The sequence below is a fragment of the Peromyscus leucopus genome, chromosome 22 (assembly GCF_004664715.2).
Source record: "Peromyscus leucopus breed LL Stock chromosome 22, UCI_PerLeu_2.1, whole genome shotgun sequence".
NCBI lineage: Eukaryota > Metazoa > Chordata > Mammalia > Rodentia > Cricetidae > Peromyscus > Peromyscus leucopus.
The window spans coordinates 52,699,707-52,727,422 of record NC_051081.1 but is presented as its reverse complement, the minus strand read 5'-3'; the positions used below and the strand labels follow the sequence as shown (position 1 = coordinate 52,727,422).

Genomic DNA, 27,716 nt, shown 5'->3' with positions numbered 1-27,716 from the left:
CAGAGGCAGGAGCGGAGCAGCCAGCAGAGGCAGGAGCGGAGCAGCCAGCAGAGGCAGAGCCGAGCAGCCTCCCAGTTTCAAGACTGTTTTTGTCTATGGCTGAACAAAGGTTTTGCTTCTTGCTCTGTATTTTGGCAGCTCTATGCAGAGACTTTTGGGTTCAAACTTGTCACTTCCTGTGGACACAGATTCCTTAAAGCCATCAGGGCCTCGGTTGTCTTACCTTTAAAATATGAGAATGTTAGCCGGGCAGTAGTGACGCACACCTTTAATCCCAGCACTCGGGAGGCAGAGGCATGGTGGATCTCTGTGAGTTCGAGGCCAGCCCGGTCTACAGAGTGAGTCCCAGGAAAAGGCGCCAAAGCTACACAGAGAAACCCTGTCTCGAAAAAAAAAAAAAAACAAAACCAATAAATAAATAAAAATATGAGAATGTTTTTTTTTTCTGTCAAAGATGGCTAGTCCACCAAGGACCATTATTCCATAAACTCCCCCATTTGTGAAAATCTTGTGTGCTCCAGTGTATCCAACCCTGAACTGACAGACATTTGTCATCTGCGAGTGAACCTTTATCACACCCTTGCCTGTTGCACAGATCATGAATTAGCCAGTACATCACATTCTGAGGTCTAAGTCCTACCAATGGGGCTTTCTTAATCAGATTATTTGAAGAAGGAAGATCTATCCTTAATCCGTGCCATGCCTTCTAATAGCATGGTGGTTAGTTTTATTTATTTTAGATTTATTTGTAAGTGTTTTGCTTGCAGGTATGTGCATCATATGTGAGCATACCCACCGAAGCCGAAGTCAGAAGAGGGCACCAGATCCCCCGGAACTGGAGTTATGGGTGGTTGTGAACTACCAAGTGGCTGCTGGGGACAGCACCTGGATCCTCTGAAAGAGCAGCAAGTGCTCTTAACTGCTGAGTCACCTTTCCAGCTCCATGATGGTTAATTTTAACTGTCATCTTAACACAGCCTCGGATTACCTAGGAAGAGGGTATCAGTGAGAAACTGTCTAGATCAGGCTGGCCTGTGGCATGTCTGTGGGGGACTGTCTAGATTACATTAATTCCAGTAAGACCTGCTCCTGTGGGTGGCGCCATTCCCTAGGCAAGCAAGTATGGAGAGGGGCCTGAGCACAGTAAGCACGTATGCATTCATTTCTCTCTACCCTAGGCTGTGGACGCGACCAGCCGCTTCAAGTTCCTGCTCTGACAGCTCCGCTGCCCGCAGTGCTGGACTTGAACATGGCCTTGTGTGCCAAATAGACCCTTTTTGCCTTTAAGACGCTCTTGTCACAGTATTTTACCACAGCAAGGAAAGCCGGGCAGACACATAACTGCGGCGGCTGTGGACATGCTTTCATCTGCCGGTGGAGAGCCCAGCGACCTGCCCTGACCCCGGGGTCTTTTGTGTGACTGCATCTGCAGACGCAGCTGAGCCCCCGAGCTGTTTAGGCAATCACGCTTTTCGGTTTGCATTTGCTTTTACTCCTGTGAAATAAGAATTGCTGGATCTACCAGCCACGCAGGTCGGTGGGTACCTAAAGTCCAAGCACAGCCTTTCCCAGGCCACATCAGGTGGTGCTCCAGGCCCAACAGAGCTCCGCGGCCCATGCGGCGAGGTGGCACCTTCTTAGATTCCACCTGAGCCACAGCCCCGCCCTCCCGACGGCCCCCCCACAGGCCCCGCCACAGCCCCGCCCAAAGCGGTCCTGGCTCCTCTCGGCCCCGCCCCCTCCAGTGCTGCTCGCGGAAGCCGCCGTCGACATGGTGCAGGCCTGGTACATGGACGAGTCCGCCGCCGACCCGCGGCTGCCCCACCGCGCGCAGCCGGACCGCCCGGTGGGCCTGGAGCAGCTGCGCACGCTCGGAGTGCTCTATTGGAAGGTACGGGTGCGGGCTGGAGCACCGCGCGCCTGCGCACGCTGTGTGTGTGTGTGTGGGGGGGGGGCCCGGGGCGCCGCGCATGCTCAGCATGGCCGCTCCCTCCCTCGATCTCTTTTAACTGCGGTGTTTGGGCCCCGCTTTCCTCGTGGCATGCGCCCGGCCTCACAGCTAATGTTTGCAAACGCAATGCCGCCTGTCAGTCACGTGGTAGTGTCATGGGTGACGCAGTTCAGACACGAGAGGGCCGCAGACATCCCGGGCCTGGTGAAGAAGGGACAGGCTCTAGCCTGTCTGCATTGGTGTGGTCAAATTGAAGTGCAAACCAGCCGGCTTAAAGTCTAGTCCGGGGAACTTTGCAGAGTCATGTCCCCTAAAACCATGGAGGCCTGGGGCTGGAGAGATGGCCCAGCGGTTAAGAGCCCCACTGGCTGCTCTTCTAGGTCCTGAGTTCAATTCCCAGCAACCCCATGGTGGCTCACAACCATCTATAATGGGATCTGATGCCCTCTTCTGGCATGCAGGTGTACATGCAGACAGAGCACTCATGCCAAACACAAACAAAAAAAAACCCCCAAAGCCATGGAGGCCTGCTCACCACATGGTGTGCCCACAGCTGAAGTAAGGATGTGTGGATGCAGCAGAGCTGATGCGTGGGTGGCCATATGATCAAATCCACCTCCGCTGGGATATTTTTGGGTTAGGAAGCAGGGTGAAAGGTGATTGTAGAAGAGTCCGGTGTGCACATGCGCAACCAAGGCTCTGCATGGGACGCATGCCCAGAAAAATCATGCGGTTGATGCACTTTGGCCTCTTGAATCAAAAATGATCGACACCAGCTCAGGCGTCGGGGGGTGGTTTCAAAAAACACAGCCTTCCAATTTGTGAGAAGTAACCTAGGCGTCCATGATGACCTCTGTGCACTCACCTGGTGACCTCCAAAATTAGTGACTTTGAGTTAACTGGAGCCGCGTCACCTCAGTCATGCAGTGGCTCCGGGGCTCGGGCGGGAGGTTTGCTCAGCGAGGCCTCTGGCAATCCTGTTGGGTGAAGGAGGTAGTCTTCCCTCCCACTGCAGAAGTGGCGAGGGGAAGGGGACGGAGCAGGGTGACAGAAGACCCCCCTCCTCACCACACAGTTGGAGTGAGAGCTCTTGTTTGGAATAGTGTCTTAGTCCCTCACGGAAACCTTAGACTAGGAGACGAACTCAAGACCCTGCAAACACCAGCTAGTCTGAGAACAGCAAATTGGTTGCACAGTCGTTGAAACTGGAGTCCGATCGGGGCCTTTGGTGTCTGGTGGAGGCCCACTAACAGCTGCTGACGGAAGGCTTAAACCACTCACCTCATTCAGGAGCAATCCTGACTCCACCAGGAGGCCCTCCTTTTATGTTGTTAGGAAGGAGCACGTTCAGCACTGAAAATGGCGTTAAGTGTCCTGCAGCAGGCTTGCTAAAAAACGATGTATGAGGGCTGGAGAGCTGGGTCAGCACTAACTGCGCGGGTTCCATTGCCACGGTCTCACAGTTGTCTGTAACTCCAGCTCCAGGGGATCTCATGTTCTCTTCTGGCCTCTGTGGACACTAGGCCCGAGAGTGGTGCACAGACAAACAGACATGCATGCAAAGCACTCATACACATAAAATGTGTTGGTGCCTGTGCGTGGTGTGCTGTTCTGTGATGATGATAAAATAAAGGTGCCACTTCATTGCAAAACAAAAACTAAGCGTCACTAAGTTCATTGTCAGGGGTTTCATGTAGGATTTCAGATTAGTTCTCCCAGGAGCCTTTGGAGAGCATGTCAGGAAGAGGGGGTCAGTCCTTGGCTTTGGACTTCAAAGAATAGGTAGGAACATGATAAATGAAAACTGTCAGCAGGAATTTGAGGTATGGGACCCTGCCACAGAAGGGTGTGAGTATATATTCTTTTTTTTGTTTAATGTAGCCCAGGCTAGTTCCCAACTCACAACTCTCTCCTGCATTCTGAGTAGCTAGAATTACAGTCATGGGCTACCACAATACTTTTCAGTAATTAAAAGAAAGCCCTCTTTCCTTTTCTTTTTTAATTTATTTACTTTTATTTTATGTGCATTGGTGTTTTGTCTGCAAGTAAGTCTGTGAGAGAAGTGTCAGATCTTGGAGTTACAAACAGGTGTTAGCTGCCATGTGGGTGCTGGGATTTGAACCTGAGTCCTTGGGGAAAGCAGTCAGTGCCCTTAACTGCTGAGCCATCTTTCCAGCCCCAACTTTTTAGTAATTTTTTAAGAGTGGCAAGTTGTTGTTTAGCCTAGAATCTAGATTTCTTTAACAGTAGAGTGATGGGGCAGATGGAAAGGTCAAGTGGGCTGGGGGACAGCAGCTCTCAGTCCATCCTGATGAACTTGAGCTTGGTCTGTGAGCATGGGAAGCATGCTGATCACAGAGAGCCTAGTAAGACTGCCTGGAAGGTGGCAGAGTAGTCACACACAACGAGGGAGCTGTGTCTCGGCAGGTCTGAGGGATAAGAACTTCACCTGGAAATGTGGAGGACCCAGCGGGACTGTGGCAGAAGGGAGCCGGACTTCATCAGAGTTGGGGTTTCCACCTGACGCGGTGGAAAATGGACAGTTCATGAGAAGAGGAGGTGGAGGCCTGGGCTAGGACCGGCAAAGACTAAACGATGCTCTGATAGGGTGATCCAGCCGCAGGTCTGGAAGGAGCATGTTGCTATGCTTCCTTCATATCGGACTGGAGAGCAAACCTAGGGCCTTGTGCCCTGCTAGGCAGGCATTGCACCAGGGAACTAAACTCCCGCTCACTTGCTGTGTACACATCCTTGTGCCAAGGTGACCTCCATTTTGCTTAAACTCGTATAGCTGGATGCTGACAAGTATGAGAATGATCCAGAACTGGAAAAGATCCGGAAAGAGAGAAACTACTCCTGGATGGACATCATCACCATATGCAAAGAGAAACTTCCCAATTATGAGGAGAAGGTGAGCAGGCCCCACTTGGAGAGGATCAATTCCCTCTTGCCTGTTAACACAAGACTTTCCATTTAGTGTGGTTTTGGGGCGGGCGGAGAGATGCTGGGTGAGTCCCTCCCTCTCAGCTCTTGAGGGGCATGACTCTTTGTGGATCAGCTTGTGGTTTTCTCCATGGGATTCATAGTTCTGCACCTGCTGCTTCCCTAGACTTGAAGGTTTTCCTGGGAGCTTAAGGGGTGGTGTCTTCAGGGTACCTGACCCCTTCCCTGGGGCCATTCGAGTTTAGTGGCATAGAGTTCTTCAGAATGTCCTCACAAAGTGGAGCATGTAATCTCAGCGCTTGGAAGGTGAAAACAGGATCAGAAGTTCAAAGTCATCTCAGCTACAAAGCGAGTTTGAGGCCAGCCTAGGCTACCTGAGACCCTGTTTTAGTTGGCTCCTTCCACCATTTAGGTTCTGGGCATTAAATTCAAGACATCAGTCTAGGTGGCAGATGTCTTTACCAACTGTGCCATCTCCCTGGCTCAGCTCTTGGCACTTTTATTAACCCGTAGCATTCACTGTAGTCTGGCTGTAAGGGCAGGGGCTGCATGACGGCTTCCCTCTTGGACTAGATCAAGATGTTCTTCGAGGAGCATCTGCACCTGGATGAGGAGATCCGCTACATCCTGGAGGGCAGTGGGTACTTCGATATCAGGGACAAGGAGGACAAGTGGATCCGGATTTCCATGGAGAAGGGGGACATGATCACGCTTCCCGCTGGCATCTACCACCGTTTCACGCTGGATGAGAAGGTGAGAGTGTGCTGTGCTGTGGCCTGGCCTGTGCGTGGACATCACAGGTGGCCGTGACTCACTGGCTGTGTTGTGCGGGGGCCCGTCTCCCGGATACACGGGCAGTCACAGAGAGAGCCAGTGGAGCCTGTGGCCAGGGAGCCTTGGCGGGAAGGATCAGAATCTCACTTTTGTTCTTGGTGGACAGTGGCACAGCATTAATCCACAGGCTTTAGCCAAGGGAGCAGATATCTTCAGGAGAGAGACCCACTCCTCCACTGAGGGGTGGGCGCTCTCATTTGGGGACCTCAGCAGTCATGCGGTACAGTTATTAGGACTGGAAGTAAGCGCAGGAAATTAGTTTTTAGGGTCTCAGAGGATGTTTTGGGTTAAACCTGACATGTAGGTATCATTTTTGGTTTTAAAGACAGGGTCTCATGTACTCCAGGCTGGCCTTGAACTCACTATGTAGTTGAGGAGGACCTCGAAATTCTGATCTTCGATGTCTTGACCTCCTCAGTGCTGGGATTACAGGTGTTTACCACCAAATCTAGTTTCTGTGGTGCTGGGGATGCAACTGAGGGCTTTGTCCAGGCTGGACAGCCAGTTTACCAACTGAGCTACATCTCCAGCCCAAGTTAATTAAAAGAAAACAATTACTTCTATTTTTAAATTACGTATGTGTCTGTTGGGGTAAGTGTACATGAGTGCAGGTTCCTTAGAATCCAGAAGAGGGCATTGGATCTCCTGGAACTGGAGTTGTGGTTGTGGGCCACCTGACATGGGTGCTGGAGGAGCTGACCTGGGCCCCCCCAAGAGCATATGCACTCTTAACTCCTGAGCCATCTCTCTAGCCTTCCAAATTAACAGTAAATCATATGGTTTAAACTTCAGAATTATGAAGCCAGGTATGGTGGCATATACCTGTCCTCTTAGCATTTGGGACGTTCAGACAGGAGGATCAGGACTTCAAGGTCATCCTCAGCTACAGATCAAGTTTTGAGGATAAGGCTGGGTAAGATGAGACCCTGGATCAAAACAAAGAACAAAATAAAATAAAAATTAGGGCTGGAGAGATGGCTCAGAGGTTAAGAGCACCGACTGTTCTTCCAGAGGTCCTGAGTTCAATTCCCAGCACCCACATGGTGGCTTACAACCATCTATAGTGAGATCTGGTGTCCTCTTCTGGTGTGCAGACATATATATATATAAACAGAACACTGTATACATAATAAATAAATAAATCTTTAAAAAAATAAAAATTAAGAAGTATGAGATGTAGACAACAGTGTTCTCTCCCCTGTTCCTCAGGGCCCCAGGTCTATCCCTCAAGGGTGGGTGCCAGAGACTACATTGCAATAATTCCTTTAGGAATTATTATCTCAACCTCCTTGATGCTATGACCCTTTAATACAGTTCCTCATGGTATGTTCACCTCCAACCATAAAATTATTGCATTGCTACTTCATAACTGTAGTTTTGCTACTGTTATGAGTTGTCATGTAAATATCTGATATGCATGATATCTGATATATGATTCCAAAGGGGTCATGAGCCACAGGTTGAGAGCCGCTGCTTTAGAGGGTGTTTGCATATTCAGGGCACAATTCTTTCTTTCCTCCTTTCACCCCGGAGGCAACGGGTTCTGTATTTTACTTTTCCACTTGGTATGCTTCCAGGGTGCATAAAGAGTCCTTGAAGATGGACATTTCCTCTCTAGAAAGCCTAGTCCCAAATAAACACATAGAGGCTTATGTGAATTATAAATACTCGGCCAGTAGCTCAGGCTTATTACCAACTAGCTCTTACATTTTCAGTTAACCCATATTCCTTATTTACGCTCTACCACATGGCACATTCATCTTTTGTTCCCTCTGTCTCTGGCTGGTGTCTCTTGACTCTACCCTTCTCCTTCCCATCATCCTTAGTTTGGTCTCCCATCCTATACTTCCTGCCTGGCTACTGGCCAATCAGCGTTTTACTGAACCAATTCGAGTGACCAATCTTTACAGTGTACAAGAGGATTATCCACAGCAAGCCCTGTCTCTTGTTCACAGCTTCACTGTCATGCTTGATTTATTTAACCTCGATTTAATTACCTACTGTGTGGGGAGTCCCTAGGGATGAGCTTACTTCCACTTTGTTTGTGGCGGCCTGTAGTTCTGTAAGTAACATACATTTGTCGTTTTTTACCTGGGTATGCTTATTTGTAGAATAATGGTAAGGCTGCATGAAAACTGAATTTCTGGTTCAGGTCAGTGCTGGCAAATTATTCTCTTACCAGCAGCCAGCAGCAGGGGCCTGGTGCTGGTCCTTAGGAGAGCGGTGCCCAGGGGAGGGAGTAAAGAGGGTGGGTGGAGTCCAGACCTGTTTCTACTCAGTATGGACCAGGAGCAGCAGCTGCAGATGCTTATGCTGCTTGGAAGTGGCCACACTGCTTGCACTAAAGGAGCTGAGTGCTATGTAGATGAGCCAGCTTTGAAGGCTGCCTCGATGGTTCCCATGGAGATGAGCAGACTTGTTCAATGAGATGTGGGGATTGTTTTCTAGAACTATGTGAAGGCCATGCGGCTGTTTGTGGGAGAGCCTGTGTGGACACCGTACAACCGTCCAGCTGACCATTTTGATGCCCGGGTACAGTATGTGAAGTTTTTGGAAGGAAGAGCATAGCGGTGCTTCCGGAAGAGTAACTGCACTGTGTGAGGTTCTTGCTGCAGTCACCGATGGGAAAGTTGCTCACCTCTCTGCGTTTGTATGTGGACTTGACACTAGACCAGCTTTCCTTGGCAAGATTGCCAGATCAGATTCTTTTTAATGAAAGCATCTATAAAGGTGATTATTATATGAATGCCTCAAAAATGTGAACAAGTGATCTTAATTTTCCCTAACTCTGTCAAGCCTTAGAGGTATGGGAGCTATGGGTTGGTGTATGCATCATGCATGACAGATGGTCATGTCCCAGAAGGTCCTTCCGTAGGTGTGTATTGGAATGTGACAATGTGCCCTTTGGAAGGGGGCAGTTATACCCAGCACAAGTAACCAGAAGGAAGATGTTTTTCTCCCTCGCTGATCTCTGGGTGGGGAAGTGGGATTGTTTGTTTTTCTTCCTTCAGATTAAAGCAGCTACCTTAATTATATGCTCATGGTGAGCTGTATTATGCTCATGTTCATTAAATCCTCTCACTAGAGTCCTTATATGATTTTATGTGTGCATGGCTAATTTCTACATCAGGGTAGAATCTTTTCAGAGTGATTTCAGGTCCTTTTGCAATCAAGAGTCAAAAGAAGTAACATGATTTTCCTCCTCAAGTGCCTTGGGGCTAGACTGATATAGCTTAGATGTAGACCTCAAACCTAACATATGCAAGGCCCTGGGCATGGGCCCCAGCACGACAATAAAGAATAAGAATGCTGAAACATGTTTATGTGTAGTGTGTTATGATTTCAGAAAACCCCAACAATCTGTGCTGTAGAAGGGCAGGCTATTCTCTAAGTGATAGCTCTCAATGTGAGGTCGTCTGTTACCTGCATCACCATGTTAGATTTGGGGGCTTGCTTCTGCCATACAGGGGAGCTTGAGCCATGGGGTGGGTGACTGAAGCTGCCCCAGCTTCAGAACTCAGATGTGTACAAGCAGCACATCCAAGGTTCTCTGCCTCTAGAGCTACTGTCTGTAAGTAAGGACTGATCTGCTAGCTCTGGTCTACCGATTATTGTTGTTGTTTGTTTTTAAAGATTGTATTACTCTGTAGCAGCAGCTGGCCTGGACCTGGATATGTAGACCAGGCTGGCCTCAAATTCACAGAGAGACTCCTGTCTCTGTCTTCTGAGTGCTGGGATTAAAGGTGTGTGCCACTGTGCTTGGCTTTAATTAAAAAAAAAAAAGTTATTTTGTGTTTGAGTGCTTTGCGTGTGTGTGTGTGTGTGTGTGTGTGTGTGTGTGTGTGTGTGTGTGTGTCTGTCTGTCTGTCTGGTGCCCACCAAAGTCAAAAGAGGGTGTCAAATCCCTTGGGACTGTATACAGTTATGGTATGGTTGTCAGCTGCCATATGGATGTTGGGAATTGAACCTGGGTCCTCTGCAAGATCAGCAATCACTCTTAGCTACTGAGCCATCTCTCCAGCCACATTTTTGTTGTTGTTTGTTTTAAATTTTTCTTTATTTGTGATGGGGTCTCTTGTATCCTAGGCTGGTCTCAAATTCATTATGTAGCCGAGGATGACTTTGAGAAAGTGGGGATGGCCTTGAAGTCCTGATCTTGCTTGTACTTCCTGAGTGCTGGGATTACAGGTGTCTGCCCCCATGCCTGCTTTACACAGTGCTGGGGGTGGAACCCAGGGCTTCTCACGTGCTGAGCAAGCACGGTACCAACCGAACTTCAGCTCCAGCCCCTGTTCCTGTTTTCTAGCTCTGGGCAGGCTGGGCTTGCTCTTATGACCTCTTCCTGCCTCCGTCTCCTGATTACTGATTACAGGTGTTTGTTAACATTTGCTTCGTTTTTATTTTTTGTGGGTCCCTTTCTGTACATGGCTTCATTCCTGTTGAAGACTGAATCTGTCTTCCACCATGTTCTACACGTTGACACGTCTTGGGGCTGAGCCATGACTTCACAGATTGGGGGAAGATAACAGAATTCTGTCAGTACACCTAAGTGAGGTAACAGTTTCTTAGCTCTCCCAGAGGATTCCCAATTTTTTTTGCATACACACACACACACACACACACACACACACACACACATATGTATGTATATATAATAATAATAATAATTTTTTTCTTTTTTGAGACAGGGTTTCTCTGTGTGACAGTCTTGGCTGTCCTGGAACTTATTATGTAGACCAAGCTGGCCTGGAAACCACAGAGATCTGTCTGCCTCTGCCTCCCAAGGCCTCTGCTAGGATTAAAGGTGTGCGCCACTATTGCCTGGCCCCACTTTAGTTAAAAAACAAAAACAAAAACAAAACACCAACTGTTTCATTGAAATACTATAGACATATAATAAATGCACTTATCTGAAGTGTTTAAATTATTTTTTTAGATGGAGTCTCACTGAGTAGCTCTTGCTGGCCTGGAACTCACTATGGAGACCAGGCTGGCCTCTAACTCATGGAGGTCTGCTTCTCAAATGCTGAGATTAAAGGCATGTACACTACACTGGGTCCTGTATTTAAATTTTGACCCACAACAGCCATATCATACACCACATCAGGGTGATGAAGAATGATTCACCCCAGAAACTGCTTGTCTTCTCCTGTCCCTGTGGTCCCTATAGTCTCATTCTGGAACCTGGTACCTGGAGTCGTGGGGTGCGTTGTCTTTGTGTCTGATGTTTTGGGTTCCTGCTTCTGTCTCCACATCTCTTTCCTGACACTGTCTTCTGTCAGGCGGACTCTTGTTGGATGTCAACTACATGTATGTTTTTTTTTTTTTTTTTTTTTTTTTTTGTGTGTGTGTGTGTGTGTGTGTGTGTGTGTGTGTTTAGGGGGCGAGGTATTTTGCCAGGTTGGGTCTTTCTTTAAATTTATTTTCATGCATGTGTACATGTGTACACATTCGTGTGTGTGTGTGTGTGTGTGTGTGTGTGTGTGTGTATGTCTGTGTGTGTCTGTGTCTGTCTGTGTTGTGATACACTAGTGGAAGTCAGAAGACAGCTTGAGGAAGTTGATTCCGTCTTACCATGAGTCAGTGATTGAAATCAAGCCATTAGGCTTGATGGCAGGCCCTGTTTATAATTTTTTTGAGACTGGATCTCACTGTATAGCTCTGGCTGGCCTAGAGCTCAGTGTATAGATCACGCTGGCCTCAAACTCCAAGGACCCACTGCCTCTGCCTCCTGAGTCCTCAGATTATAGGCAAGAGCCTTTACACTGAACCACAGAGTAAGTTTAAGTCTGGACCTCCTGGGTTTGTGTGATTTCTCTTGCCCCTTGTCTCTTGAGTAGCTGAGGTGCAGGTAGGTGACCACCGTGGCTCTGGGGTGGTAAACAAAGGAAGCTGGGTACGTCTTCAGAACCGAGAGGGTGTGTGGGATTGGGAACATGAAGTCTCGTCACTGCGTCTTCATCCGCCACTTCTGATTAAATGGCCTCTGGTCTAATGTGTACAGACCACATCTAAGTCTGGAGGGAGAAAGACGCTCTAACGATGGTGGTGTTTTCCCTGTTACACAGTGAGGTTCACAGCTTCAGACTCATGTTTTTCTCTGGCTTTCTTAGTTTTGGTGGAACCCAGGGCCTCCCAAGTGCCAAGCCAGTGCTTTGGGAACTGCCCCAGCCTGGGCTCCTCCTTTCTATGATACAGCTTCAGCATCTAAGGTGGAGCCTTTTGCTTACACTGGGCTGGAGAGGCTGTGAGGAGCCAGGCCTCTGTTAGGTGTCCTGGGAGTTCAGCGGATTGGTGCTGGGCTGATCACACAGCTGGATAAGAGCATGAGTCTCACCTGTGGTGGACGTAGAAAGCAGGAGGGTTGATGGCAGGAATTTGCCGTAATTTGCCAGTGTGAGGATTCTGGGCATTTTCCAGTGGTAGAATTCAGTATATCTTGGTGAATAGACAGGTGAGGAGTGTTGGGAGGCCACAGGAGAAGGTGGGTAGGTAGTGGGGTGGGTGGGTAGATGGGGGAGTGGCCGGATGATGGTGGGTGGATAGGTAGATGTGCTAGATTGATGAGTGGGTGGGCAGGAAGAGGGGTTGTCTTGATGAGTGGTGATGGATGGCGATGAACCTGATTTTTGTTCAGATGTGTGAGCAGGAACAATCGTTTTCCTGAAAACTGTTTTCTGTTAGTACACCATGTGAAAGGTTTCAGAACCTCACATAATTTTATGGCTTACACAATGGAAATTAGACAGACAACACACACACACACACACACACACACACACACACACACCAGCATCCTGAAGGTGGCCAGATGAAAGAGGAAAGTCGTACCGTGCTGATCTAATGCTCTTGGCTCCAATTGCTCAGAAGCTTGGAATCTTCCAGTGAGGGGCTAGATTGTAGGACATGAGCACGGTAACGGAATCCGGTACTTCTTCGTTTTAGAATGTAACCACCAAACCCTGCAAGCAACAACAAAAATAAGCAAAACAAAATGCAGTGAGTTTTGCTTGGTTGTTTCCTCTGAGTAGAACCTGAGCCATTGGTACCTCAGCTAAGGTTTCCTATTCTGCCCATAGCTCCAGTGTGTGGTGAACAGGTTGTGTGCCCTGTGGTGGACAGGCTGTGTGCCTTGTGTGTCTTGTGGTTGACAGGCTGTGTGCCCTGTGTGTCCTGTGGTGGACAGGCTGTGTGCTCTGTGTGTCCTGTGGTGGACAGGCTGTGTGACTCTGTGTGTCCTGTGGTGGACAGCACATGTGGCCTGTGGTGGACAGGCTGTGTGTCCTGTGGTGGACAGGCTGTGTGCCTGTGTGTCCTGTGGTGGACAGGCTGTGTGGCCGTGTGGCCTGTGGTGGACAGGCGTGTGGCCTGTGGTGGACAGGCTGTGTGCCTGTGGTGGACACTGTGCTGTGGTGGACAGGCTGTGTGCCTGTGTGTCCTGTGGTGGACAGGCTGTGTGCCCTGTGGTGGACAGGCTGTGTGCGCCTGTGGTGGACAGGCTGTGTGGCCTGTGGTGGACAGATCGTGTGCCCTGTGGTGGACAGGCTGTGTGCCTGTGGTGGCGGCTGTGTGCCTGTGGTGGACAGGCTGTGTGGACCTGTGTGCCTGTGGTGGACAGGCTGTGTGCCTGTGGTGGACAGGCTGTGTGCCTGTGTGTGGCCTGTGGTGGACAGGCTGTGTGCCCTGTGTGTGGTCTGTGTTGGACAGGCTGTGTGCCTTGTGTGGCCTGTGGTAGACAGGCTGTGTGGATATCTACCCTGTTGGATACTCTGAGACACATAGGTCTTGATGGGTCAGTGAGGTTTTTGGTGGTCAGCCTACTGTCTGGTAGAGTTCTAGGTATGTGCCATCCCTGAAGGGAGCCCATCTGTAGGTGTCCAGCTTCCCTGTAGCAGTTCAGCCTACTTTTAGGTCATAACCAATAAAGCCAGTTCTTCCCATCAGTCCTTGTTACAGCTGGGACAGAGTCTCATGTATGGAAGACTTGGTCCCCAGCTGGTGGTATTGCTGAGTGACTGGATCATGTGGGCTCTAGCCACAATGGTGAATTAATGATCATCAGTACACAGTCTGCTGTGTGGAGATTGAACCCAGAGCCTTGCACATGTGAGGAGGTGTGCAGTCTGCCTCCAAGCTGTATTCCAGCTTGCTGCCTTCCCTGGTCATTGTGTTTCAGTGGGTTAAATGTGCTTGTGCGTGTTGGCAGTTACAGAAAGCTCTCCCGTCTGAAGTCTACACACCTGCCTGGCAAAGGACAGATCGATGCAATCAGTGATTGGCCTTGCCGTCTATACATCTTTCAGCCTGGCCAGTTGTTCATTAATCCTGATGGCTCCCAGGCGCCCTGGCATAATTGATCATTGCTTCTCCAGGAGAACAAAGAAGTGTCATCATCCAAGGACACAGGGATGCCAGCAGGGCTGGGGACAGAGACATTTCCGGAGGCCTGTCCCGCCGCCCCTCCCCCTCCCCAGAGCAGGGCTTTGAACTCCACAGTGACATCATCTAGGACAGAGACACCGGTGGCTGTGTCTGCTCCTGTAGTCCACAGACTTGACCGTGAACTTGCTGAGAGGGGGCGTTGCCGACTCATTTTTGCCCTGCACTGCGCACTCCAGAACTTCCAGGGCTGTGAGTAGTACAGTCCTGGCATCCAGGGTCCAGACAGGGGACAGGCAAGCAGGACAAGTCTTGGGAAAGAGCAGAGCCAGGAGCACAGGTCAGGGGGTGCAGCCTTGCTCCTCCCAGCTGATCGGTGGATTACGTGCTGACGTGACCAGAAGTGATGTGGCTGGTCTTCAGATTCAGGGTGTCTTGGGCTGTCAAAAGAAACACCACAGACCCAAGGGACTTAATATATATAACCTCACCTGACAACACTGGAGGCTGGGTGTTTGAGTTGGGCGTTAGCATCCCCACCACAGGGTTGGGCCTCCTGGGGTCACCTTTCGACTGTCCTTCCTTGTATGTGAGCACTTCATTCCTACTGGCCTAGGCCCCAGCCTTATACAGGGTCTTACTTAATTTTAATTAGCACTGGACAACAAGGACTTCAATGTATAGATACTGTGGAGACCTATTTAGTCCTAACAATGGAGGGCAAGCTTTCCAGGTTCAGGAAGCAGCAGGCAAAGGTCCTGGGGAAGGACCAGGGCTGATAGCCCATGTGGCTGGGACAGTAGAGAGGGACTAGTTCTGGGTGGAAGCAGACTGTATAGGCTTTATAATTTGCTATGCAGTAGGGGCTTGGGACTCCCTCCAAGCTGGAACCTGTGGAGCTTAGGGACAGAGCAGGCCATGGGTGAGGACAAGACCAGTTAAGTGGTCCAAGCTGGGTGTGGTAGCACATGCTTGTAATCCCAGCACTCTGGAGGCAGGAAGATCCAGAGTTCCGTATGTGACTGGTTTACCTACATAGGGAAATACTGTCTCAAACAAAACAAAATGGATATGCTCACTGCAAGGGATGTGGCACCCTTTCTAAACAGTCACTGTGGTGGTTGGTTCTTGTCAACTTAACTTAAACTCAGATGTATCTGGGCGGAGGGAATCTTAATTGAAATCTTAATCTTAAATGAAAACATCTTCATGTTTTTGTGAGCTTGGTCTGGAGGCAAGTCTGTAGGGTATTTTCTTGATTAATGATTGATGTGGGTGGTGCTACCCACGGGTAGGAGGTCCTGGATGGTATAAGAAAGCTGAGCAAGCCAGTAAGCCAGTGTTCCGTCACGGCTTTTGTTTCAGTTCTTGCCCCCAGGTTTCTGCTCCGACTTCCCTTCATGATAGACTGCAATCTGGGAAATGAAATATACCCTTTCTTTCTTAAAAGGTTATGGCGTTTATCACAGCAATAGAAACCTAACCAAGTCACATAGGCTTCCCTTTGTGTGTGTTGTTTATGCTAGATCAATGTCCACAGGCCAGTAAGAACCCCGGCCTGCCTGCACATCCTGTAGCTTGAGCACCCAACAACATGTAGCAAGGATGGTGTGTAGCACATGCAAGTTTTGGTACTGGTTCTGCTTGAACCAGGCCTAGGTGAGCTCCAGATCCAGTGTTCCTTCCTGGTGAGCTTCCTAACGGTGGGTTCTACATAAAGGCCCTTGGGAAGGTAGGTCACATTCTGGCATGTTACTTCTCACCAGTGTGGTTAGACAGGGCTTCACGGAGGTGCTGCTGTTAAGATGGGCCCAAGACCCACAGGGATTAGCAGTCTAGGAGACAAGCAAGAAAGGAGAATTGTTCCTGACGGAGTGTGGCAGTGCATGCCTGATTTTGAACAATGGCCGCTAAAAAATTAGCACAGTGGTCTGGCAGTGGGTGATGCATGCCTTTAATCCCGGCACTCAGGAGGCAGAAGCAGGTGGATCTCTGTGAGTTCAAGGCCAGCCTGGTCTACAGAGTGAGTTCCAGAACAGGCTCCAAAGGTACACAGAGAAATTCTGTTTCAGAAAACCACCACCACCAGTAACAAAACTGGCATAGTGAACACTTAAAGGAGCCTGTCAGGCCAGCTTTCAGAGTGATGACAGGTTGGGTTGCCCAGGTAGCTGGGTTCCCTGTGTGAGGGAGTCTAACTCATTTTGGCTGCCGTGATCAGAAGAGTGGAGTGTGTATCAGCACCTACTCTGGTTTAGTCAGAGAACCCGAGCTGAGCCAGAACGCAAGCCAGATGCTGAAGTGAGGAGGAAGGCGGGCAGGTCTAGCTCACCATGTCAGCTGTGGGGCAGCTCTCACACACAGGCTCAAAGCTGACCCAGAGTGGCCAAGTCTTGGGCCATGATCTCAGGACTGCAGGAACAGCCATCCTTCTACCTTCTCTGGCCCTGGCCTCTCAATGGGTGGATGAACAGGAATGGCCCCCACAGGCTCGGATGTGAATGCCTGGTCACCAGGGAGAGGCACTACTTGAGAAGGATCAGGAGGCGTGGCCTCCTTGGAGTAGGTGTGGCCTCGGAGGAAGTGTGTTGCTTGGGGTGGGCTTTGAGGTTTCAAAAGCCCAAGCCAGGCCCAGTGGTTTTTCTTTTTCTGTAGAACTCTCAGCTACTTCTCCAGCACCATGTCTGGTTGCACGCTGCCAGGCTTCCTGCCACGATAATGGACTAAGTCTCTGAAGTTGTAAGCAAGCCCCAATTTAATGCTTTCTTTGGTAAGAGTTGGCATGGTCATGATGTTTCTTCATAGCACAGGACACTAAGACAGTGGGGGTGCAGTCCTGGGGAATACTGGGCCAACCTCACCTGCAGATGCGAGACCAGAACTCAGGATGCTGTTTCTGTCGCCAGAACATCTGGTAGCTCCTGGCATGCCGTCTGATGAGGTGGTGCCTGAGGTGAGCAGGATGAGTTTGCTACCGTCTCCCCATGGCCAAAGTTGGGGACCCGTGTGGCTCTGTTCCCACATCCTGGCCTGATACAGGGAAGATGTTGTGCCTCAGCCCCTAGGGCCTGGTCATCAAGACTATGAACACCCAGCTTCTGTCCTTGGTGGCAGTGAACGGACGCCCGGCACCACCTCTTCCATATGCCGTACTCCCGGTTCCATCCTTAAGAACTTGCAGAACACGAGACCAGGTGAGGTGGCTTAGGGTCGAGACTGCTTGCGGCTCTTGCCAAGGACTGGAGTTTGGTTCGCAGAACCTGTACCTGGGGCTCACAACCATATGTAACTCTAGGGGCTCCAATGTCCTTTTTCTGGCTTCTGAGTGAAGGTGTGCTCCCTGGAGGAAACTCAATGCCTGATACTGTGGCTGGCCAGGCCACTGCTCTTTGTTAAAGCAGATGTGACGTGCCTGTTCAACTGCCCTCTGAAACATCTGTGTTTACCTTAAAGATGACTGGTGAGACCCAGACAAGCTCCTGAGAGTGACTGTTGCTGAGGAGGAACAGTGTTCAGTCATAAACCAACATCTCCATAACGCCTGTAAGGCTCAAGGAACGCCATGAAGCGGGGCGTGGGAGAATGCATGCTGGGAGTGGGTGGAGTGCTGTGTAACCGTGTCCTCTGAAGTACCGCCTGCTGGAGGAACACAGAACTGTGTAACTGCTCACAGGCCCCTCCTCAAGGTCACACAGTAGGAACAGCTGGGGAGAGGGGGCTGGCCAGCTGAGCTGCCCCAGAGACGCAGCTTTTGAGAGTCCCCACCAAGGTCGGTGTCCTTTTCAGTACCTCTGGGTGTCCAGGCTCCTGTGAGTGACACCCCTCCCCCCCACTAATTCACTGCTTCTCTAAGTTGGTCTGGGGTGTCATCGGTGTCACCTGAGGTATTGCCCATGTCTCCCCAGGAAGCCACACAAGAGCTTTATCTTTTCATTTTATTACAACAGTGAACAGACATGTGGCATTGCTTTGTGCCACAGACATTTATTGATGGAGCTGGGGTGGAACTCAGGCCCTCAGCACACGAGGCACAAGCTGTTCTACCGAATCCCAAGGTTGTGTATCCTGCCTTAAACGAATTGGGAAAGCTGCGTACCCGAAGCTGTTGTCAGGTTCTTTACATTTCTCAAAGTGGAAAAGCACACAAGCATTAAGCACATATCCCGACTTCCAGGCACACAGGAATGCATGGATGCTATGCCTGGCCTGAGATGCTTCTTGTCCCAGCTGTGTTCTGGGTGTGCTGATGGCTTTCAATCCATCCCCAGGCCATCCAGGGTGGTCTGTCAGGCCAGAGGTGAGCTGAATGATCCAAGTGATGCTCTGGTTTGGGATGTAGTGCAAAGAAGACAATGAACTGTAATCGTTTAGGCCTGCAGTGAGATCAGGCAGTATTATACACCTGCTGGTTCTCTGTGAGTGTTCAAAGTGATGAATGAGCAGGTCAACTTCCAGGAACAAACCAAAGGGACCCAGAGTGTCTTGCGTTTCACCAACAGGCAGTGCTGTGGCGACTGCACAGCGGGCAGGGCAGTGGTCCGAGAGCAGCCCCAGCTCAAGGCATGCTCCCACACACCTGTCAGATGTGTTTACTGAGCTGCTCAGGTGTCTGCAGGGTACAGGACCTGGTGGGAACTAGGCCAGCTTGAGGCACTGTGTGTTGAAGCTGTCCCCTTCTTTGCTGGCGACAGCTTCGAGCAGGCTCTGCTTCTTCTGCATGCTCCTGGAGGATTCCAGCTCATACATGGTGGTCAGGTTGAAGAGCACACTCTCGTGCAGGTAGTGCTTGGGGTCCTGCTGCACCATGGCCTCCAGCTGCCGCAGGGAGTCCTTGAGCTTGCCCAGGTAAAGCAGACACACGGCAGCATTGTTGTTGGCCTGGAGGAAAGGACACGTGCTTAGGGTGGCACTGCCTGCTCTTGGTGGTCCCTGGTCCCCATGTCTCACCAGCCCCTTTATGGACCTCTCTGGCTATCGGAGGCCAGGCCAGGCCAGGCCAGAGCAGGAATCTGGTTTGTTGGTCTGCAAAAGGTAGAGGGACCTGTGGGGTCCCAAGTCTGCATGTCTTACCACTGCATTTGTGGGGTCCATCCTCAAGATCTCTGTGAAGAACTTGTGAGCTTCTGAAAAGTTATTCTGGCCCAGGTACAGAAAGGCTCTGCAATGCACACAACAGGTAAAGCAGTGAGCACAGGAAAGTCAAGGTTTCTCTCCAGCGTGGCTCACATGCACCATGGGAATAAGGGCCACACATGCCAGAGTGAGTCCTGTGTTCTCAGTGGCTTTACTGCTGACTGAAACAAACGTCAGCCATGCAGGCTCCAGTCCAGACACTTCCTGCCTTATAAACTGAACTCCACTAAATGTTACTTTCTGGGCCTGGTTAGAAGGGGGAGCAGGTCTGTCCTGATGACCACACACTCATGATCTTGTGATACACGACTCATGAAAGCTAATCTGAGACCAGTGCTGTCAGGAGCCGTTGGCGGGTGTAACACACTGATGTAAGTCTGTACTGAAAACAAGCGTGCTCTGAAGAGCAGGGATATCTTCAGACTGGTTCCCAGGAGTAAGGAACAGAGCTGCGATTCTAGAACGCCAACAGGCTATCTGCCCTGAGGCTCCTGGGTCTCAGTACTGAGGACAGGGACAGGTGGGAGAAAGACATACCCCAAACTGTGGGTCAATGAGATGACCAGCTGTCCCTCGAACCCTGAGGTCAGTCCCTAACCCTAACCCTCACATGTGTCAGAGCCAACTCTCCACAGTGGTCCTCAGCTCAGCATGCATGTGTACGTGCACACACACTTAGTAAATCACTGAAAGATACTTACCTGTTCATTAAAACCATGATTTTACCCTGCAGTCCATCCAACTTCGGTGCTACTTTCTCGACGTCTTGAAAATATCTTTCAGCTGTTTTTATGTCTCCAATCTGCTTTGACAAAGTTATCCAGTCAGTTTAGCTGACAGGTTAAAAGAGGTATAAATGTAAAGTCACACTTGTTCCCCAGTGTTATGTCACAACAGGAAAGTCCCCTGTGTGTTACCCAGGGAGCAGGAGACATTTAAGACACTCTAAAAGTCACACGGAATACCATTTTTGACCACGCTGTACCTTATTATAATAAACACCCCGTTTGCCTTCTAATGACTGGAGGACCCCTGAGGGATTGAGCTGTATGAGTTCTCGATTCCGGTCAAGTCCAGCTTATGTGTGAGGAGGCCTGTCTGGGCTGTCTCAGCCTGGTGGCTCTCCCCCCCTTTGACAGCACCTTGTCACTGTTTGGGAACACGCTTGGGGTGACATCTGTCTTAGGTTGTATGTGGGGAGTCAGTGCTGTGGGGAGCAGGTCATCGGCTACCTATCTGCAGGCCTGTTTTTGGAAGCATAGTGAGGCCCAGGTCAGTCTCTCCAGAGTGACTCTAGAGTCCACTGGGTAGGGCAGCTTGGGGAGAGCGAGCCCGAGGTCCTACCCTGGCAGATCCCTGCTCCACCCTGCAGGAGGGGGTGACCAACAGTTAGTGAGCACTGTGTCCACAGTGGCCCTAGGCCTGGGGTGTGTGAGTGGAAGGAGCCCTCTCCAGCTTGGGCTCATCTCACATGCTGAGCTGGGGATGAGGCGGCAGCCCTGGTTCAAACACTTCAACCTTCTAACTGACGTTCTTGAATAAGACATCTCATTTGCTCTTTGTCCTTATAATCATTTCTAGCCACTCAATGGCTCAAAAAATAAACAAGAAAAGTTTTTCCATTTCCTGGGGAGGGGTTGACAACTTTTCAAGCTAGAGGCCATTCCTTTCTAAGCAGTTTCTTGAGGTCTGACTGCTGGTTAATGAGCTGCGAGTATACAACACAGATACTTAATGTGACGTCCAGGACACATCCGGGAGTACAGCCATCATCCATCGGGCATCCTTGGGCCACTGTGCACCACTGTCCCCCACCTGCTCCTTCTCATGGCTGCAGCTCCAACTGTCCATCCCCACCTGCCTCGCTGCTGCTGTCCCTGACACGTCGAGGCCTCTCCTGCCCTCTCACTCCCTGGCCCCCTGCAGTCCTCCATGGTCTGACACCTTCCTGGCTCTTCAGTGAACTCTGATAGTCATGGGTCTTCTGCTTTGAAGTCACATGGTCACAAGTATCCTCTTGTCCTGCCCTGGACGCCAGCGCTGTGGCATCCATTGGCTACTGCACTTCTGTGGTGGTTCAAAAGCTACCTTGCTGGTATGAGTGATGACCTCCTAAGACCCACGTGAAAAGATCTGGAGGGCCAGAGTGTGAGCCAGAGACGTAACTTCAAAGGACGAATGCTACAGATGTCCAGAGACTGGATTACTCTGTTCTGCCTTTCGACTGTCTGAGAAGCTCCTGGATACAGGTGTGTCCAGCCTTCTGAGAACGGGCTTCCTCAATGTGGAATCCCTCTCATGTCCAATTCCCTCCTGCTAGCCACCACCCGCCTGCTTTTTGAGCAGAAGGCACACATGGTCTGCAGGATGCTGTGTGTGATGGAGACATCCACAGGCCTGAGAGCCTCAAATATGCAGACGCCACCTGGCCTTTCTGAGGGCTGGCGGGGATGTGGGCAGGAGGCACTCACGCCTGTGGGGACCGGCAAAGGCATTAAGAGTTCCCTCACATCTGGGAACTGAATCAAAAACAAGCCCTTTATTATGCTGCAGGCCTGAGCTGGGTCTCCAGCTGTTACATGAATGGCACAGTGTACAGAGGTGACCCCGTGCTCACAGCCAGACTTGCTCTATGCCCATCTCAGGAGGGATGAAGACCGCTCTTCAGAATAAAACACCCCGAGGAGTTACAACAGGTCTGTGGCCAGGAGACCCGGGAGAGGCCAGGGGAGGGGCATGTGCCTCTGGGGCACTTGTACTTGTCAAAGTTCTCTTCCTCTGTGGTCCAGCAATTGTGGGGATGATAAAATAGTGGCTCATCTATTCTTAAGTCACATTAATATTTTAGAAAAACCTTAAAAACAAATTTAAATGTAAGTGTGAAGTCAATGGAGAAGGTGCATGTCAATATCCAAATTCACCTGTGTGAGATTATGTAGGAGCCCACTGTCTATCACTTACTTCACCTTGGTTGGTGCAGTCCATCCTGGATGCTACCAAAATTTCCCCTCAGGCCTCTGCACATTTGTTTACAGTGAACTACTTCTATTCCCGCTCCTTAGCACTGTAATGCTAAGTGCCCTGCCTTGTTTGGATCAGTGTCTGATTTTCCATTTCTCTGTTGTGTTTTCCTAGACTCAGGAGCCAGGGATGGCCTCTGAGAACATGTGAGTACATCTACATTTGGTTTCACACCCTCAGACAGAAATGGCTGCAGAGAGGCTCACTCTGCTCACCCATCAGGGTGGGATGACCAGGTATCTTAAGCCTGGCCATGCCGTGCCGATGAGGACCCGAGTCTGCTGGGATGGCTGCAGAGGGAGGCTGGCCAGTGACTCCTGTGCACCGAGGGCAAGAGAACGGGCAGGCAAGACGCAGATGCCAGCACCACACTTCGTGCAGGTCGAGCTCAACAGTGCCCAGGCATCCTGGCCTTGAAGGTCTAACCCTCTGGGCTCTGACACCTTGGCCCAAGGGGATACTTCCGCTCTCATTTGGAGCACCACACCCGGAGGACTGTGGCTCTCCTGTCTTGGATCCTGAGGAGCAGCACTGGCCTGCCGCAGCCCCCAAGGTTGAGCAGCCGGGTCCTGCTACACAGCAAACCTACTGCCCTTATGTTTTGTCCTCTCTCCATCTGCTGAGGACGCCACCCCTCTTCTCCCCCAGGGACAGCACTGGCTGACACCTTTCACCCACAGGCTTTCAACACCAGAGAGCCACGGCCCTCCCCGGATTTGCAGACTGAATTCAAGAGGGAGCAAGGGCTCCCTTTTCCATTATCCTCCCATGCACTCAACATTAATCAGCTCCAGCTCAGTAATGAAGTCATCCGGAAGCATTTACCCTTCCTTATGCTACATGGCTTTCGCTGTGGAGATGTGGTCTATGAGGGACACGCATCCTTGGGCCTGCCCCCAAACTATCAAATTCCGCACTCTGCACCAGTACAGTTCAGTGTTCCCTCCTGGGTCCTGGGTCTTCCAAGCAGGAGGGCCTTGCTAAGGAGCCGGGACAGAGGGTTTGGCACCTGAGAGTCCCAGACTCCGAGGGGCAGGAAGAGGCGGAGATGCTGTTTAGATGTGGCTGCCTGTGAGGTCGGGAGTGTAGCAGTGATCGACTCCTGTGACATGTGCCTGTGTAGCTGGCTCTCTCTCCTCTTGCCATTAGCTGTCCTGCCCCTCCCACCTTCAGAGGCTCTCAAGAGATAGACACACAGGGCCCATACGCTGGGCAGCCTGCAATGGGAGATCACGACCCTGGAACTGACAGGAAGACGTGCCAAACGTTAGAGAGCCTTGCTGAGGGCGGCTGAGCCTCTGCAGTGGTTACTGCAGCCGCTGTGTCAGGGTGCACTTGGGTGTTCCCTCGACAGAACAGCTGCAGGTTGGCAGACGTCCCTAAGTGCAACATCCAAAGGAATCATTGCAAAGGACACCTGAGTGGCCACGTTAATTTGAACTGAAGTATTTTATGAATCCCTATTTGTGTAAGTTCTGAGGGACAGAACTTCCAGGCAACTCAGCTGGATTGCAGCTGCCATATTCAGCTTTCAGGCTGTCGGAAGTGTGGCTGGTACCTGGAGGAGGATGCGGCCAATGCCACTCAGCAGCTGTGGCTCCTGCTCCGGGTAGTACTTGGTAACTGCGCGGTAAGCGTCTACGGCGAGCACATAGTCCTGTGGCAAGAGACCAAAAGCATGGCGTGAGCTAGACAGACAGACAGACAGACACACACACAGAGCTGTGGAGGCAGCGGGCCAGTGCGGAACCCCTCCCTCCCTCTGATGGTGGTGGGGCGAGGACTGAGTTCTGTGTGACGCACATCTTCCTGTCATCACAGGGGCTCTGGACCTAGCTTAGGCCTAAAGGCTGCTTCTTGCTCCCACCTAAGCAGAAGTCAGAAGTCCCCACACTGGGTCCCTAGCTCTTTTCTGGCAGAGCTGTTGTAAGGACTTGTGGTTCTGTACCGTCCCATCCTGCAAACATAGAAGCCATACTTTGAAAATGTCTCAAGCATTTTCTGCACTAGATACTGAGGTGGAATACCTGTATGGAAACAGCCTCCCAATCAACTCTGCTGTGACCGTGAGGGCACGTGGATGTCACCGCTTCCTAGAATGCACGTGTAGCTCCTGCTGCTCTACAGAGACAAGTGCACAGAGGCAGTGAGGTGCCGCAAGCTTGGTGTCTGCACTCTGCAGAGCCTTTGTCTTCCCGTGCTCCAGCTCTGTGTGCTTTCCTAATGGTGGCCACACGCCAACCCTGCCTGCAGCCCCTCCTCGAGGCAAAGTCTGCCTACCACCCACATAGCGTCCACCTCCACTTTTGGTCTACAGCAACAAAAGGTGTGAGAGTTGTTCTCAGAGATTCGGGTGCTGCCCATCACAAGGTTCCGAGGTCAGCTCTTCCTGCATCCTCTGTAGCCGAGTACCTGAGCAAGCTCTGTGGCGTGAGCTGTGCTGAACACTTATGGCCTCTTGGTTACAGCTCATGGTCACCAGCCCAGGGCCATCACTGCTAATTTTCTCCTAACCATAAAATTCGGGAAGGTATTTCATTTCTGTATTGTAAACTTTGTTTCCTCCAGACTGGGACTACAGTTACTGAGTTTGCTAATTGGGAGGTTAAAAGACAGACGATGAGTAAAATTCCAGTTTGGCAGGGGAAAAAAAAAAAAAGAGAGAAAAAAAAAAGACGACTCTCCAGTCTGGTACCTTCAAGTGCAGCTCGTTAAAACTAATTTTATTCAAGGCCTGATGCTCACAAGGAGCCAGAGCCCACATGCCTTGATTTCCTCTCCCACCGCATCACTGCTGCCCGCGGCCAGGCTGCCTTACTCCTCACGTGCCAGCAGGTGCATGTGAGTGTGCGCAGGTGCATCTGTGTCCGTGTACCATGCGTGTCCACAGAGCAGGCTGTGGCAGCACCTCACTCTGGAAGCCAGGGTTAGGGCTGAGAGAACACGCTGTCTTGTGTTGCTTGTGGACCTGCTTTCAGACCATTGTCCTGGGGTCTGGCTGCTCCACAGAGGGGCAGGAGAGTCACGGCCCTAAGCTCCATCCTGCTGTCACCCTTACATTTGGTTTCAGTGAGCAAAAGCAGACTGCGCTGAGTGTCGCTGGCTCCACGTCACAGTGCTGCACCTGATCACTGCGGTCATGACCTGTGCTCCATTTTGCTCTTGATGCATCTGATAGACAGCTGTGGACAGGGCCAGGGCAGGAGCAAGGAAGGGCCGTATGCCTGGGTAACAAGCCCTGCTAGGAGCCTAGGCTGTATGACTGGCGCCTGGAGTCAGGGGATCATGATACTGAGGATGGCCCAGCAGGAAAGAAACATGCTTAAACACACCTGAATATACCTGTTATAATTTTTTTAAAACTGTCTAGCTCTGTACAGCCTATAAGTGACGTAGACCAGGCTGATCTTGATCTCTCAGAGATCCCCCTGCCTCTGCCTCCCAAGTGCTGGGATTAAAAAGGTGTGCTTTGTCCATGTCCAGCTTTGATGGAGTTTTACTGCTCTCCTGGGAGGCAGGGTAGACCCACAGGCTTGGGAAAGTAGCAGCAGAGAAGGGATCAGCGGGCAGGTGCCAGAGGCATCAGTGTTTGCAGATGTCAACAAGCCTCGGTGGTTAGGGCGTGCCTGTTAGAGGACGCTTAGAGCGGTGCTGGGTGCTTTCTAGCTGGTTACAATTTAGTGAAATCACTCATTCCTGGAACCTGCTGGGCCGCTTTAAAGGAATGAGGCCAACAACAGCGTCTTGGAGTGTCCAATCTACTCTTCTAGCCACACCCCTTGAAAAGAAATAACAGACACCCCCACGTGTGCGGGCAGAAGCATTCTAGCCACAACAGGTGGTGGTGTTGTGTGGGAGGCATGGGGACATGGAGCTAGGGAGTGTCCAAGGGAGGTACACCACCAGGCAGGTTCACTCCAGTCACGTTTACGAACAGAGGGCTTTGTCTTGCAAGCAAGCGTCCCGGACAATGTACTGTGGGGCACTCAGAACTGGAACATATAACCAAATTTCTTATCATCTAAAAGCTGACTAACCGAGTCATTGTTAGCGGGCACACAGGCGCCAGCCATGCTCCCAGCCACTGCGGCAATGCCGGTTGTGCCCACTAGATGGCAGAAGAACATATAGACTTGCTGCGTCCACTTGAAACATTTCTTTCACTCTAACTCATTAAAATAAAAGATTAAACCAAACTTATAACTTAAATTACACCCATTGTGGAAGTATTTCTAAAATATGATCGTCTGTCCTGTACTGAGTCTGGAGTGACAGGGTGACACAGTCAGATGTTGTGCCTACGTTGGTGGTGGTTATCACTGCTGCAGGAAAACAAAGAAAAGCATTTTTGTTACACCATTTCCAAACAGAGCATCTCAGAAATGCAAGCGGCCGAGCGCCCGACATCAAAGCAGGGACCTCCTTCCCTGAGGATCTGCCGCTCGTGGTTGGGCAGCACCAAAGCTGCATGCCTAACAACACTTGGTGACCAAGAGACTTTCGGGGTGGGATGGATGCTCACTGCGGCTTCTAAGATTGCCCCTGGGCACAGCAGTGCTGAGGGAGAGGCCAGCGTAGGGTGCAGTGGGGGCGGAGGAATCAGCCCTTCCCTGGCTAAAGGCTGCAGCACATCACATGGGGAGACCACGGGGCGGGCTCTGCAATGATGTCATGGGGGGGGGAGACCAGGAACGGCGTGGCCCTACAGACAATAGGCCCTGTGCAAATGTGTTAGACACACAACTTCTGAAAACTGTAATGTGTTAAAAAGTAGGAAAAAGCTGTGAGGCCCGGGGCTGGGAGAGATCTTAGGACACCCATTCTTCCTGTGTGAAGGTCACCTACCAGAGAATGAGCCTGGCCTGTCTGTCTGCACCCAGAGTCACAATCACACACCTGCAGAGGTGCAGAGGATGCACACTCTCCTATAGCTGGGCGGCCGCCACACACTTCTCCCTGCCAAACCCAAGGACGTGGTCCCGTGGAGGAGCACGCTCCTCCACTTGGTAACATGCCCACTGGCGGCCGCTCAGTCAGCGCAGGATGACCTTGGCCGTGGGAGGAGTGATGAGCTGTCTCACCACAGCTCGGAAGGTGTTAACGGCGCTGCTCCGGGCATCTGCCGCTGACAGACTCTGTGGCAGCTTCCGTGCCTGCAGCTGGCAGCGAGGCCACCCGTGCCCTGGGCGGGAGGCAAGCCAGGCGCGGGATGTACTGGGGATGAGAGGGAAGCCTGGCTGGCAGGGCCCGTGGGGAGGAGACACTTGACTGACGGCGCGGCTGGGCTCCCCGGTCCACACTGGCTCCTCAGGTGGAAAGCCTGGGGTGACCTCCTCACAAGGGGGTGTGGTGGGAAAGCCTGCCTTCAGACGTCAAAACCGTCAATCATTAAAAAAAAAAAAAAATGACCCTCACACTAAAACCAGGAGAACAAAGGACACTTTTCTGGATGTAG

At 51.0% G+C, this 27,716-nt stretch overlaps 2 protein-coding genes across 2 annotated transcripts in view; one reads left to right on the top strand and one right to left on the bottom strand.

Annotated features, from left to right (window-relative positions):
• Positions 1-1,730: 1,730 nt before the first annotated feature.
• Positions 1,731-9,047, top strand: Adi1 (acireductone dioxygenase 1). Its single transcript, XM_028883157.2, has 4 exons — positions 1,731-1,891; positions 4,743-4,862; positions 5,468-5,647; positions 8,177-9,047. Exons 1-4 carry the CDS (start codon positions 1,772-1,774, stop codon positions 8,294-8,296), a joined length of 540 nt encoding a protein of 179 aa, XP_028738990.1. The 5' UTR covers positions 1,731-1,771; the 3' UTR covers positions 8,297-9,047.
• An 8,981-nt stretch (positions 9,048-18,028) lies between these two features.
• Trappc12 (trafficking protein particle complex 12) overlaps positions 18,029-27,716 on the bottom strand; it is a 69,196-nt gene continuing 59,508 nt past the window's right edge. The window contains exons 9-12 of the mRNA XM_028883156.2: positions 23,820-23,918; positions 19,942-20,042; positions 19,178-19,265; positions 18,029-18,985 (exon numbers count right to left, since the gene is read on the bottom strand). Coding sequence (XP_028738989.1) covers positions 18,743-18,985; positions 19,178-19,265; positions 19,942-20,042; positions 23,820-23,918 — 531 coding nt within the window. The 3' untranslated portion in view covers positions 18,029-18,742. The remainder of the gene's footprint in view (positions 18,986-19,177; positions 19,266-19,941; positions 20,043-23,819; positions 23,919-27,716) is intronic.

Coding starts and splice junctions, on each gene's coding strand:
- Adi1 (XM_028883157.2), top strand. CDS start 1,772: ATGGTGCAGGCCTGGTACATGGACGAGTCCGCCGCCGACCCGCGGCTG. Junction 1,892..4,742: donor TCGGAGTGCTCTATTGGAAG/GTACGGGTGCGG, acceptor AAACTCGTATAG/CTGGATGCTGACAAGTATGA. Junction 4,863..5,467: donor TTCCCAATTATGAGGAGAAG/GTGAGCAGGCCC, acceptor CTCTTGGACTAG/ATCAAGATGTTCTTCGAGGA.